Below are 12,949 nucleotides of genomic sequence, written 5' to 3'. Positions count from 1 at the left end.
TAACACAAACTAAAAAAGAGTATACAAAATAATCAGTTAACATGCAAAAGAGTTTAGACAAACTCCAGTTACTGTAAGATGCATAAACAAGTATGATTTTCCAAAACTATCGTATATATAACATGAAGAAAGAACACTAAATGTGAATGCATAGGTTTAGGTTTCATGAGCATTTGTTCCCCCACTGAAGCTCATGTCATGTTTATTTGTGCACATGTGTGAGCGGTAACAACAGGTGATGTCCTGTCATTGTCACTTTCACTTCCAGTGTACGAAAGAGAAAATAAGCACACACTGCAGTATATCAGCAATGTCAAATTTGCAGCAGCCTGTGTGTAGTATATACTGTCCTACTAAGCTCGGCTGGTGAAAAAATGTCCTCCATATCACCATAGAATGACTCCCCACCCACATGGTTCCCTTTACATAATGTCAAGTCTGGATGAATATTTCATGGATGAAAATAATACAGTAAGAAACACTTTGAAGAATCCTGTGCTGCATTCCCCGCCTCATTTTTATAGTGTGGGAAAAAAAGATTATTTTGCCCTTGATGTTGACATTTCTCCATCTTTATCTGCCATCTGTGAGTTGATTGGGTTGCTTAGGTCAAAGAAAGTGATGGGGGCTTACCATGTCATGTCATGATCAATGTATTTGTCTTCAAAGGATCCAGTTCTGCCTTCCTGCTCCCACCCCGTTCTCCCCTCATTTCACGCATCATTTTGCCATCATTCATTCGTCCCATTTGATCTTCCCTTCTGTGCCTCTCTCTTTCGCTGCCTGTCTCTCCTCCTGCAACCTTCTCCCCCCTGTTTCTATCTGTCTCCCTCTCTCATGCTGCATTATTTACAGTGTGGAAATGCCTAAAATTGCCTGCCACTACTTATTATAAGATGCATTCGTCAAGGGCATGGATTAGTGTCTGGCTCTGACAGGCCCAGTGCATCTTGGGAAAGTGGGAGAGAGGAGACTTGGAGGGAAAGGATAGGAGAGGAGTAAGTGGTGGGGGTAGGGTTTGTGCCCCACTGTCCCTGCATTGTGTGAGGTGTTAAACGGTGGTTTATGCAGAATAACCTTGGTGGTGTGCTGCATTAATGACATCACAGGCTTCGTCGCGCTGCATTGACCAACGTCACAGCTGCTGCAGCAAGACTATGCTGATATGCATCCCTTATTCTCTTCCTCTCTACTTTACCGCTCTCCCCCTTGTTTTTTCACCCCCCCCCCCCCCCCCTTCCCTGTTTATTTATTGTCCCAGTCTATCTGTTATTTTCTCTCACTTGTAACTTCCTCGCCTTTTTTCTTTCTCCTTGTGTTGTCTGGAGCTGCAGCTGTAGCTACGCTAACATCCCAGCTTTCCCCTCAGAATGATAGTCATGCTGGAAAGCACTTGTTCAATTTGAACCCTCTGCATAATCAAACACAGGCATCGCAGGCTGATGTGGTGCAGCTTTTCCACTCTATGAGATTTGTGTCTCTTTTTTTATCCTTCCCATTCTCAGTTCAGCCTCTTACATCACCTTCTTGTTTTGTGGTTCCCTGGTCAGGCAGTTTCATTCTCTTTCCTTTCTCTCCACCCAGGACCTCACACTGATTCTTAGCTGCTAGGCAGTTGATCCCCTTGGCTTGTTGGGAGAGGTTAAGGGCCTCTGTGGCCGCCTTGCCATGCACCACCATTTACCGTTATATCCCCCCTCATTCCTTTCTTCATCTGAGAGATCACTTCTCTTTCAGCATTCCCCTAACCCAACCCACCTTTGCACCCACAGCTCTTTCAATCTTGATCTAAAGGGTTTTGCTAAAGCAGCTCCTTATGACCCCTTTGAAAGGGTACAGTTACAGAGGGTCTGCTATATCTAGAGCCCAGTTTGTCACCATGATTTACAAGACACATGTGATATTCTAAATCACTACAACCACTGCCCTTGGTGTGGCCCTGTGCCAGCTCATGTCTTGGATGCCATCAGGCACACACATACAGCAAACATACACAACCGGGCTCACAGCCATTACTCATCGCCCCCCTGCCTCCTTTGCCAAGCCAGTCTATCCCCACTCCTAAGCCTGTGGTTAGTGTGATGTCCTAAGTGTCAGTCAGATTCTCTAAGCCTTTCAGCACCTATGGCAGCTGTCAGCTATTCTTCAAGTCTTTGTCTCTCCCTGGCAACTAACTTTAATCCAGCCACTTAATAATCATCTTTATCACTGGCCCTATGATACAAATATTATTTGCTCAGTTGACATACTTGTTGTGATAGCAGAGAGCTATCTGACTTGAGTGCAGTGCTGACATAATGGGTCTTCGTCAGCAAGGATCCTATTTGTATTTTTAATTGAGGGACACTTAAACTATGATAGTGGGGAGATAAAGAATGGGTGAACAGATGGCAAATAGGGTTACAAGAATACCCCTTGCCCACCTATGTGCATGTATGTATATATGTGTGGGGTTTTTGTTTCACAGTCAACCACACTGTGAAGCTTGACCGCTGGCGACAGCTCAGTATAGCAACCCTGCATCTCCTCCGCCATGTTGTCCCTGACTCACATACCTCTGTGCAGACACAAAAACATATACAGACTAGAGACAGAACCTCTGTTGTTTACTCTCTAAACAAACACATTAGCCAGTAGCCTTTCATCATGTCTTTCATCAGGACATTAGCCACACAAGCTTCTGTAATACATCTCTGCACAATTTTTTTCTTTGCTGGAATGCGGGATGATCTTCGATCACTGAAAACCTCCAGACTCAATAATGTGTGTCTGTTGTAAGAGGGAGGGTAGTGTTAGTGTAGGACTTGGGCCCTCCAGGCAGATAGTGCGGCATCCCACTGACCACAAGTTCAACTACCCTTGTCGTGTCTGTCAGCATGGCTCTAGTAATGAAAGCTGGAGCCATGCACTGTCAGGTATGTAGAGCTTTAGACTGCAGAAGATGTATTTGAGCTGATCAGTTATGTCCAGTGTAGACAAACCTGACAATAAGATCACAAGACAGGTCTAGGTATTGAATGCACCCATCACTGCATCATTGCATCTTTTTGTTCCCATGCTTGTACCTGCTGTCTGTGGCTCTAGCCCCCAGAGTATATTGAGTAACATGTTATCATCATGACTTGCATGTGTATGCAGGTGTCACAATGCTTCTAATCCAACCTACAATGTTTTATTCACCTGTTGGCATGTTGTTGTTTCCCATATTCTCCTATAGAGCCAGGCAGAAGCCCATTACAAAGGAAACCGCCACGCCAGGAGAATCAAAGGCATCGAGACCTCTAAGAGTCGTCCTCAGGAGGGGGACAAGCCTCATACTCTGCCCCACACCTCCTCCCCGTCTCCACCTGGAGCAACTGGTACTGCCCCAGACAGCGAGCCCTGCAAAGAGGGTGAGAGAGTAGAAACTACTAACACGAGAAGAAAAAAAAGTGATTGTATCAGTTTTGTTTTAGATATAATCATTTCAATCTGCGCGGGATGTTCAGAGGCTTATCATTTTGCTGGAAAATTAAATGGAAAATATGCAAGAATAACATCTAAAAGCATCTAATTACAGCAGTTTTGCAGGGCATTGTTTTTCTTGTGAGCATCTCAGCTCTCTGTGTGGTCTAATGTGGTTGCAGCAGAGCATATGGTCAACAACACACTCAGACCCCAGAATCTATTTGCACTAGAGACAGTAGTGTCTCACAAATTCACTCACATTCAGAGGTGATTCTTTCATGAAAGATTAGTAGAGGAACAAAAAGTGCCAGGATGTTAGATAGTTTAATAGTCAATAAGTGGTAAAAGAAAAACAGTTACATCTAGAAATATTGCCTACTTGACTAGAACACAAATTATGAAGATAGTGAATGCAGCTCAAACAATAATGTTCACTGTCAAACGAGATACACTTGCTTCAGTAGTTTACATCAAAGGTTTTGGCTTTTTTGGGGCCGGGTTAATGCCCGGGGATTGCCTTTGATGGATCTTGTCTGGCTGATAAGCACAGTGAGGAATAGACTAACTGACGTCAGGTGTCTTGCTTTCTGATTGACAAGTTGATCAAAGTAGAATCATCATTACTGTACCACAGACAATCCCCTGTATTAGTCCACTCTAACCACAGCAATGCTTTGTTCTGCTTAGCCATGTAAAACTTGTCCATCCATTTTGACTGTAAGCAGGTGAGTTGGCGTACACTTGGCATGGCAACATGGCAGTTTCTTGGCATATTATCAAAGAACCCCACTGTGGTGTGCATATGTTTGTGTGTGTGTTTGCACAGTAAGTCAATGAGAAGTGCAAACCATTTGCTACAGAGTCAAAATAGACCATGTTGCTGAACCCAGGTGGAAATGAGTGCTAAGACTAATTGAGAAAAATAAAGATGACACCATTGTGGAAGAGTCTGATAGACCAGAATCAAAGCCAGCATCTGAAATGACAGAGGCAGCAGCTGATCTGACTTTAATGAAAAGTAATTCACTGTTGGCAGATTAATTTGTTATTTGATTAAGGACACAGGGCATGGCATCTTGCAAGCTCTTTCTTTAGCAGTTTCTTTTTAACTGTGTCTCTGTTGCCTCAGCCTTACTTTCTATCTCCCTGTCTCACTCATCCTCCTATTTCAAGCTATAATTCAAATGCTGGGTACTGTGTGCCTCTGCCCTTCTCCTTTCTCCATCCCAAATTTTCCATTCCCTCAGTGTCACCACTCTTTCATTGGATCACACACGAGGCAATGGAGAGTCTTGCCATGTTTTGTTGACATTTATAAAAGTTTCTGTAGCTGACAGCTTGCCAGACATTTCCACCGTATTAACAGGAGGGCACAGAGCAAACAAGATGAATTAAAAGGTCCTCATGTCCCATAAAGGCCAAAACATAGCAACATACCAGAGCAGAGGCCTTGGCATTTAATGGTCTATGACAAATTTTCTATCCATAAAAACAACAAATCCCAGAGTAGTAAGGGGGCCAGTCCTTTTCACGCTCCTTCCCTCAAAGGGGATCTGAGATCAGCTCCAGGCCAGTTGCCATTAGTTAGACTCCAAGCAAACTCCAAGAGCATGAGGAGCCAAAACAAGCCTGCCATGATCGAGATGTGAAAGTAGTAACTTGTGAAAGAATGCCTTTTTCCATCCAAGCCTCTTTCTCGTGACCCTGAAACATTCTCTCTTCCTAGTCTGCCTGCATGCTTGCTTGTGAGTGTGTGATTGTGTGTGTGTATGCTTGTCCTCAGTGTGATCCTGTCCCACTGCTCCGGGGTAGGGGGACAGATCTATGGGAGCAGGCAGCTGTCTGTGGCAGCGTCTGGAGGACGGACACTGTGGTTTGGCCTGTGGAGACTAACACGGGTCACTCTGAAACTGACAAAGACATATAGACTATACACAGAGTATTGCATGCACGTACATATACACACATACACAAACAATGTGGTCAGGCCCATGCAAGCGCACAGATGGAAGGACGAGGAGAAGATTTCCCACAGTGCAAACCCCTTGCAACACAGAGCAGCATTTGTTTTATATGTTGTTGATGTTGAGTGATTTTTCCTGTGACTGCCCTGTTTGTTGATCTGGGATTTCACGCAATATCACAGTCTTCTGAGACATTCAGATATGATACAGTAGAAGTACAGTCTAACATTGGTTTGATGGCCTCCTGCATGGTTTTTCTAATTAGGATATCAAATATAGTCAACGGTGATGGCTATTAAGACCTTGCTGTAAGCTAAAACAGTGAAAGGTCAGTTATGGTGCTCTGCTTAAATGCTGTTGGGTCTTTAGCTTTATGGCTATCAGACAGGTCATGAGTTTTATAGCCCTCAAAGGTGGTTTGTGGTGAGAGTTGTCCCCATAATAAGATTAGGCCCTTGGCTGTACAGGATTTGGCCTGGTGAGCTGATAGTTTGGCTGGGCCTGCGGGCAATGGAGAGGCAGCTGTTTGAAGAGAAACTCTGCTCTTCCCTCCCTCCTTGCCCTCCTCTTTATCCCTCTGCTGTCTGACACTCCCACTCTAATGAAGGGCCCTGTTAAAACCACCCTGATATTATAGCACTCTTTAGTCCACACAAACACTGGCAGGCGCGCACGCACCCAAGGTCAATTAAACAGATGACTTTCATGTGAGAGGTAGGGTTGCATGACTATGAGGGGACTATAAGATTGAGTTACACAGAGCTGATATGCTTTCCAGGCTCTGTCTATATCTGTTGTTGGTGTTGGACCTTCATTTTCAGGGACTTTTTTCTCTGAAGTGAGCTATTTGATGAAATCTACCTGAAATAATCAACAGAAGTATCTGATAAACATAATTTGTCATTTGAATGTCTGTGAGTGTGCGTGTATGTGTGTGTGTGTATGTCTGTGTGTGACTCAGACTTCGGATGCAAGCCAGACTGGGAAAAGCCACCCAACTGCATTATGAATGAGGCTTGGCTCGCGCAGAGCATTGGGTTTCGAATCTCGTTAATCATTAAGATCGTAGGGGGGGGGCAGACAGAGTCCTCCTGCCTAAGTAACCCTTACCCCTGATCTCTCACACACACACCAACACATATGAGCACACACACACATAGAAACACACCTACAAACTATCATACCCACACAGTCAAGACGCCAGGCCTATATTACCCTTCTGGTATTTTTGCTGGAACAGTATTTTGATGAGTTGTAACTCACAATAATGCACTCTGTAAACTGTTTACCATTTTTTGAATTGCCCCACTTTCATTTGACATAAACAAAGCACATCCATCACTGCATAATGTTCCACCTACACACAGGATTGATTACGGCCATAACTCTGTTGTCATGCTTTCAACTTTACATTTTATACAACAAATAGCATACTTGTTGTGTGGTTCCCGTTCCTACGGGATCACTTACATTGTAAAATAAGGAACTTTTTGCTCACATAGGTATTCTTTAATATACTGCCTCCACACTAATTTCCAAGAAGCTATCCTAGACTAGAGAAAATTTCACACTTAAGGAATCAGGATGAACTTTGACTCTTGCAGCAAACAACGGAAGTTATTTTGGTCTGAATTTGAATTAGTCTGTATTAAATCCCACGGCTTTATCAACAAAACGTCTCCCCACGGACTGCATACTATACATAGTTTTAATTTCCTGAAATGAATTAAAGCTATGCAGACACGCCAGGCTGTATAGTAAAGCATCTGGAGTGAGTTATCTCCCCCTGCTGACCTCTCCCAGTGAATAATGCCTTCTTCTGTTTGACTATGAGGCCAACTAGCAGCGAAGGTCAGTTAACTGCCTAATCAGTGTTTAATTAGAATTACAGCATTGCCCCATTTTCTGGAGAACCAAGTAACTCTGACAGTTGAATTATCAGGGCAAGAAAAATATAGCAATTTGTCTCTGCTACTTTGAGAGAATCCCAAATCTAGAATGAATCTTTCATTCTTCATTTTGGTCAAACAATATGACAAAAAGAAACACTTTGCTGCTCAGTGAGATTTGTAATTTTAGGTTACTGAGACAGACAGTGACATACTGTGGCTATGGAGGCCCCTAGGGTTTAGCCTCAAGCTGAACCTGTTCTAAGGGGGATGAGTGTAGGAGACGTTCTCCTACACTCCTGTGGTATGAGGTGAAACAGTGACTGGATGTTATAGTTTGGTATGGCAGACCTCCAGGCCATCATGGATCATGAAATCTCTTATTACTATTTGGCCAACCACCTCTATTCCTCCCCACTTGATTTTAACTCAAACCACATGTTATGGATGTTGTGCATTATGTTTTTTTTTCCTGTGTGTGGGCAAAATCCAACAGCAATACTGTGGAGACTGCTTCTCTATCATTCTGCTGTCCTGCACTTGCAGCTACAAGCGCTGCAATCAACTTAACTAGCTCAGTCAGTGATGTGGCAAAGTAAACACATCATGAGCCACAAACCTCTCCAAAGAGCACTTACCCTCACACTTCACTTTGATCCAGGCCTGGTCTACGGACTCCTTAAAGTCATATAGAGTTAGAGAAAGAAATATTCTTTTTTTTCCCCTTTTATAACAAAACATCTGTTTGACAAATGCAGCTGGAAACTTCCAATATGGAAAGAGAGGGAATTTTGATCTTGGAAAGCAGTGAAAAGGAAAGCACTCACAATGGCATCTTCCTCAGAGATGATGCAATGGAGTAGCCAGAGCAGCACTGTAGTTATACAGTACAAATATCATTATATAGTCACATAAGATTCACAAGGTGGAAGAAATACATGAATACATCACAGCCCTTATTAACTATTTCAATGTGACAAAATGAGAAAGCATGTGGGAATCCTTAAAAGGGAATTAAACAGTTAAAGTGAATATGTTTTCTTCCTAGAAATACTCCATGTTATCCCTTTAATACCATAATCCAGTGGGGCTCTTCCATTGCCCGCACATCCTGTGGAGTTTGGAGAAGGGCCTGCTGGTCTCTGCTGAATATCCCACCCATATTTAGGGGGTCTTTTTTCAGTCGACACCCATTGCTTAGTGAATACCGAAGGCATTACATATGGGAGTGGCTGACCAGAAACATGTGTTGGGAAATGTATGTAGAAACATGTTGTGTGATGAAAAAAGAATGAGTAACCATCATAGAATCAAACACATGCAACAAGGGAAAAGGGAGGGGTGGGGGCTCACATGATGATGATATTTTCTTGCCCTGTGACAAAGCAAGTGTCATTTTGCTCCAACCCCAGCCAAAAACAACAGGTGGGGGGGAAAGAGTCAAAATGTGCACAGGCTGAGGTATCTGTTTCCTATTTCTCCCTTCGGAAACATTTCAATAAGATGAGACCACATCAGTGAAAGATTGGTTAGAAAACTTCTAAAAGCCTAGAAACATATTACACACGTACCCATCACTTTACACATATGTTTTCCTCCTCTGATCCACTTTATACTTAGCTTACATTAAACTGAACTATTTTATAACAAATTATGGCCTGTACATTGGGAAATAAAAAGCACTTCCGCCTCAAAGTGTTTTATGTTCGTTTGTCTGATCTACGCAGTAGGCTGTGCTGTCTGTCCACTGTCAGCTGGGAGTGCTTAGCGATGTGGTTTGACATTGCAGTGTGTTTTTTTGAAGGGGATTTTTCTTCACTGCAGAGTTTAAAGACAATGAAGTCAACAGTAAAACATTTTATTGTTTGAGTCATGTACTTTTTGGACTCAAAATCAGTTCTTTGATTGTTCTCTGCCCTGCATTTGACATTTATTCTATTTCTTTCTTTGTTTTGTCTCTTTGTTTGTGTAGATGAAATACGACCTCTGTCACAGTTAAATGGACCCCTGCTGGCCCCGGGGCCCCTTCCCCCTCTTACCACCCCGCCTACCCCACCCATGGACTCCCCCGTGCCCTCAGTGTGCACCCTCTTGCCTACCCCTACTCTTCCCCTGATGCCCCCCTCCTCCTCCTCCCCAGGCTGCAGCAGTGGCAGTGCAAGCTCAGAGCAGCCTGGATCTGGACCCCAGGTTTCAGGAGTCATTGGCTCCATGGCCACAAACAGCCCGTCCAATCCAGAGACAGAGGAGGACAAAGCCAAGAAGCTGCTGTACTGCTCTCTGTGCAAGGTGGCTGTCAATTCCTTATCACAGCTGGAGGCCCACAACAAAGGTGGGTTAATCTGTGAGCGCTGCTACAGTGAAATTGCTGTATTGCTTTTGCACCTTCAAGCAAGTAGCTGGCAATGAAACCATGTGGGATTAACTGTGAGATTGTTTTCCTTGGATCTTCTGTTGATGAAGTATGAGTTTCTGGAGGTGGAACTTACTCCCTCATACTTTCAGCTTTGGTTGGATTCTTCACTGTTTACTCAAACCACACTGCTGTTGTTGTTGCTGGAAACAAAATGTTTCACATCCTGTGTCTCAGAGAAACTTTGCAAAGTAAGAGCCATGTAGCAACTTCTAAATATGTTAGTATCTCAAATGAAATAAAAAATATTACTTTAAAAGTGTAAAAAAAAAAAAAAATGCATTTACTTTTTAATGTTGTTTTTTTAATCTAATAAACTTCTACATAATGTAAAGACAATTAGAAAACCAAAAACAGGTCAATTTAAGACATAATGTAACTAAAGATTAAATTACTTTAACTAGTTATTTAACATAACTTGTTAATACATACTCACTTAATTTGTATTTATATGTCAGTATTTTACTATATCTTGTATATAATTTTACATATTTTATGTCAGTATCATTTTACCTTTAACACTCCCTCTAAAGTAACAATTGCCTGTTATCATGTGCACCAGAGATTACTGTAATTGCTGCTTTCAAGACAGACTCAGAACACGACTGATTGAAGGCTGATTGATATTTTCGTGAGTTATTACAGTTATTAAACCCCAGGGTTTTTTTTAACTGTGGGGAGGTTGACTCGTGTCACAGCTGCACAAAGATACACAAACACAGTATATTACCTGACCGCCTGTTGTATACTACTACCATCTCAGTTAATGACTTGTCTATGACCCAGCAGAGGGTACTGAGAAGAACACTGATCAGCAGATAACTGATCTGTTTGACAGTGACAGGCTCGACCTATGTAACTGAGTACTGATCTCCTGGTTTCAGGAGCTCTGTCAAGGTGCCTCACCTGTGTGCGCTTGCTCTCTCATGCAGCACTCTGCTAACAGACTCCACTTTCTTCACCCACACAAGACATGATTATTTAAAAGAAAAACTCTCCCCCCCTCAAACATTCATGATTTGTCTTGTCATTTGCGGCATGCAGCATAAAAACGGTTCCCCGTAGCCTGAAGCCTTCCACTTGAAAAATTTGCGGAGGGGGATGGTTAAGGCGGCTAACCATTGCACGTAGGATTTAAGTGGGGGAATAAAAGAAAAATAGGATGTTATGTGGGTGAGCTCACTACAATATTTGCTTCAACATTTTGTCAGACAGCTTTCACACATGACGACACTTTCTCAGGGCTCCAAATACCACTCAGGTATCCTGCTGCCTGCTTTAAACCAACTTAGCTCTCCTGTTGACCTTGTTTCCTTCTAAGGATATTTTGTATCTGCTGACCTCCACTCCTTATTTTGGATAGTTATACACTCGTCTACACAAAAATTAAAACTATAGATAACACAACAGGCAATGAAGGGACTATTTCAGTGTAACCGTGTCCCACTTGCCTTGAGTTATTTTTGGTGCAGCTGGCTCATCCAGACATGAAAACATGCAACAAATTCCTCTTAATGTTGGACAAAGTATTAATCAATAAAAGTGCAGTAACTGCCACCCTTAACGTTAGATTAACCCCAGGAAGGCCTTTGTAATTTATGCTTTATTGTGTACTGATTAATTGTTTATCTGTCAAACAACAATACATTTGTGTTACATCTGCCTACTAGCATGTTTACGATGCACACGCACAAAGGTCACAGCCTGCTGTCAGCCAGTTGGCTTCAGAGTTCAACCCCTGGATGACTAAGAGAAACAGTTGAAACTCTGTGAGGGAAATGATCTGGTAGCAATCATCCTCACTCATTCTCCAAATCAAAACTGTGCATGTTAGCGGGGTTTGAAAATAAAAGCATGTGTTGTGCAGACATCAAGACATGAGCAGCGTGCGTGGCACAGAATGAAGAGCAGAGAAGACATGAAAAAAAGAAAGTATGTTACGTACGTAATGTTTTTCAACATTTATGCAACAGTCGAGCCATTGCCTATTTTTGTGTTTTCAAATGTGCCCTGTCTGTTTGTGTGTTGGTTTACACTATGAGTCAACCTTACAAAGACAAAAAATCCACTAGGCCATCCATTGTCAGACCAAAATAGAACAAAGGCAAAGACAGACACCCCAGAGCACATTTATGGCCACGAGCGAAATCCGTCATTCCAGCCCCTTCCTCCCCAGTGGAGCCCACAGCCTCCATGTTCTTCACAAGCCACCCCACCCGGATGATTTTTCTCTCTTTCTCTTGTGTAACCTTAACTCTGTTCAAAGGGATTTTAGAGAGTGACTCAAATTCAAAGTCAGAACCAATGACAGTGGGATACTTTACGTTGAGAGTAGAGAGACAGGAGTAAAGGGGAGTGGGAAGGTAAGGGGTTGATGGGAGAGAGGCAGGACTAAAATCTTTCAGCCAAGAACAAAATGTGTGATTATTTAATAAAAAACTATTCTGGCACATTCTTTGGCATGCTGTTTTGCAGACCACTTGAAACGGAAAGTAATGTGCAAGAGCAATTCACTGTATGCAGATGCCTTGGCAAATTCCACCTGGAGAGGATTTTTTTATTAAGAAAACCCCGCATATAGAAAGATTACATATGAAACATGCTTTCTCACAGGTTAGAACGTTTTGTAAATTATTTTTAGCTGGGGGATATCCTTTATTCGCAATATCTGACTGAATATCTTTTTTGAATTGTTGAATATTTACCTGAGTTCAGATGAAATTATTTATCGCTTGGTATTGCCAAGAATTGTGTTGTGCCAAGGGAAGGAAACATTGGCTAGTTAACCAGAAACATGACCATATCAAGTGTTATACAGCATAAGCCTGGCTCAGAATCAGATTTGAGATATCTTTATTCATTCCCAGTATGACAAAACACCGAGCTACAGCTCTAAATAGCTTATTAAAATAGTGCAAGTTCATCACATAAATATTTAGTGAAACAGTAAAAAGTAGAGGTGTCATGATCAGCACAGCAAATGCCTGACTGCAAATCCATCCTAAGACCAGACAAGCCTGCTTCTCATAATAACCCAGCCTTAAATTTCCAAACTTTGACATTTACAGTCAAAACTAACCCTATTGATCTTGACAGTGAGGGTTCACTGGTCCAGCACTGTCAATGATGTTGGCACAAGTAGTGATATAATTTACTATAGTGACCTTATCTCATCCACTCCACTGAATCGAACATTATCATTATTACCAGTTACTGTAATATTAATATCTTAATAT

The 12,949-nt window shown here is 42.3% G+C and overlaps 1 protein-coding gene across 2 annotated transcripts in view; it reads left to right on the top strand.

The window, feature by feature from the left end:
- Positions 1-12,949, top strand: part of znf385a (zinc finger protein 385A) — a 53,582-nt gene that overhangs the window by 35,842 nt on the left and 4,791 nt on the right. For both annotated transcript variants that reach the window (XM_038723545.1, XM_038723546.1), the window contains 2 exons: positions 3,218-3,392; positions 9,273-9,632. In XM_038723545.1, the coding sequence (XP_038579473.1) occupies positions 3,218-3,392; positions 9,273-9,632 (535 nt within the window). The remainder of the gene's footprint in view (positions 1-3,217; positions 3,393-9,272; positions 9,633-12,949) is intronic.

The sequence above is a fragment of the Micropterus salmoides genome, unplaced genomic scaffold (genome assembly GCF_014851395.1).
Source record: "Micropterus salmoides isolate LMB-PRFRI ecotype aquatic unplaced genomic scaffold, ASM1485139v1 Ms_hic_scaffold_16, whole genome shotgun sequence".
Classification (NCBI taxonomy): domain Eukaryota; kingdom Metazoa; phylum Chordata; class Actinopteri; order Centrarchiformes; family Centrarchidae; genus Micropterus; species Micropterus salmoides.
The sequence above is the reverse complement of the archived record's forward strand: the minus strand, read 5'-3'. Positions and strand labels throughout refer to the sequence as shown.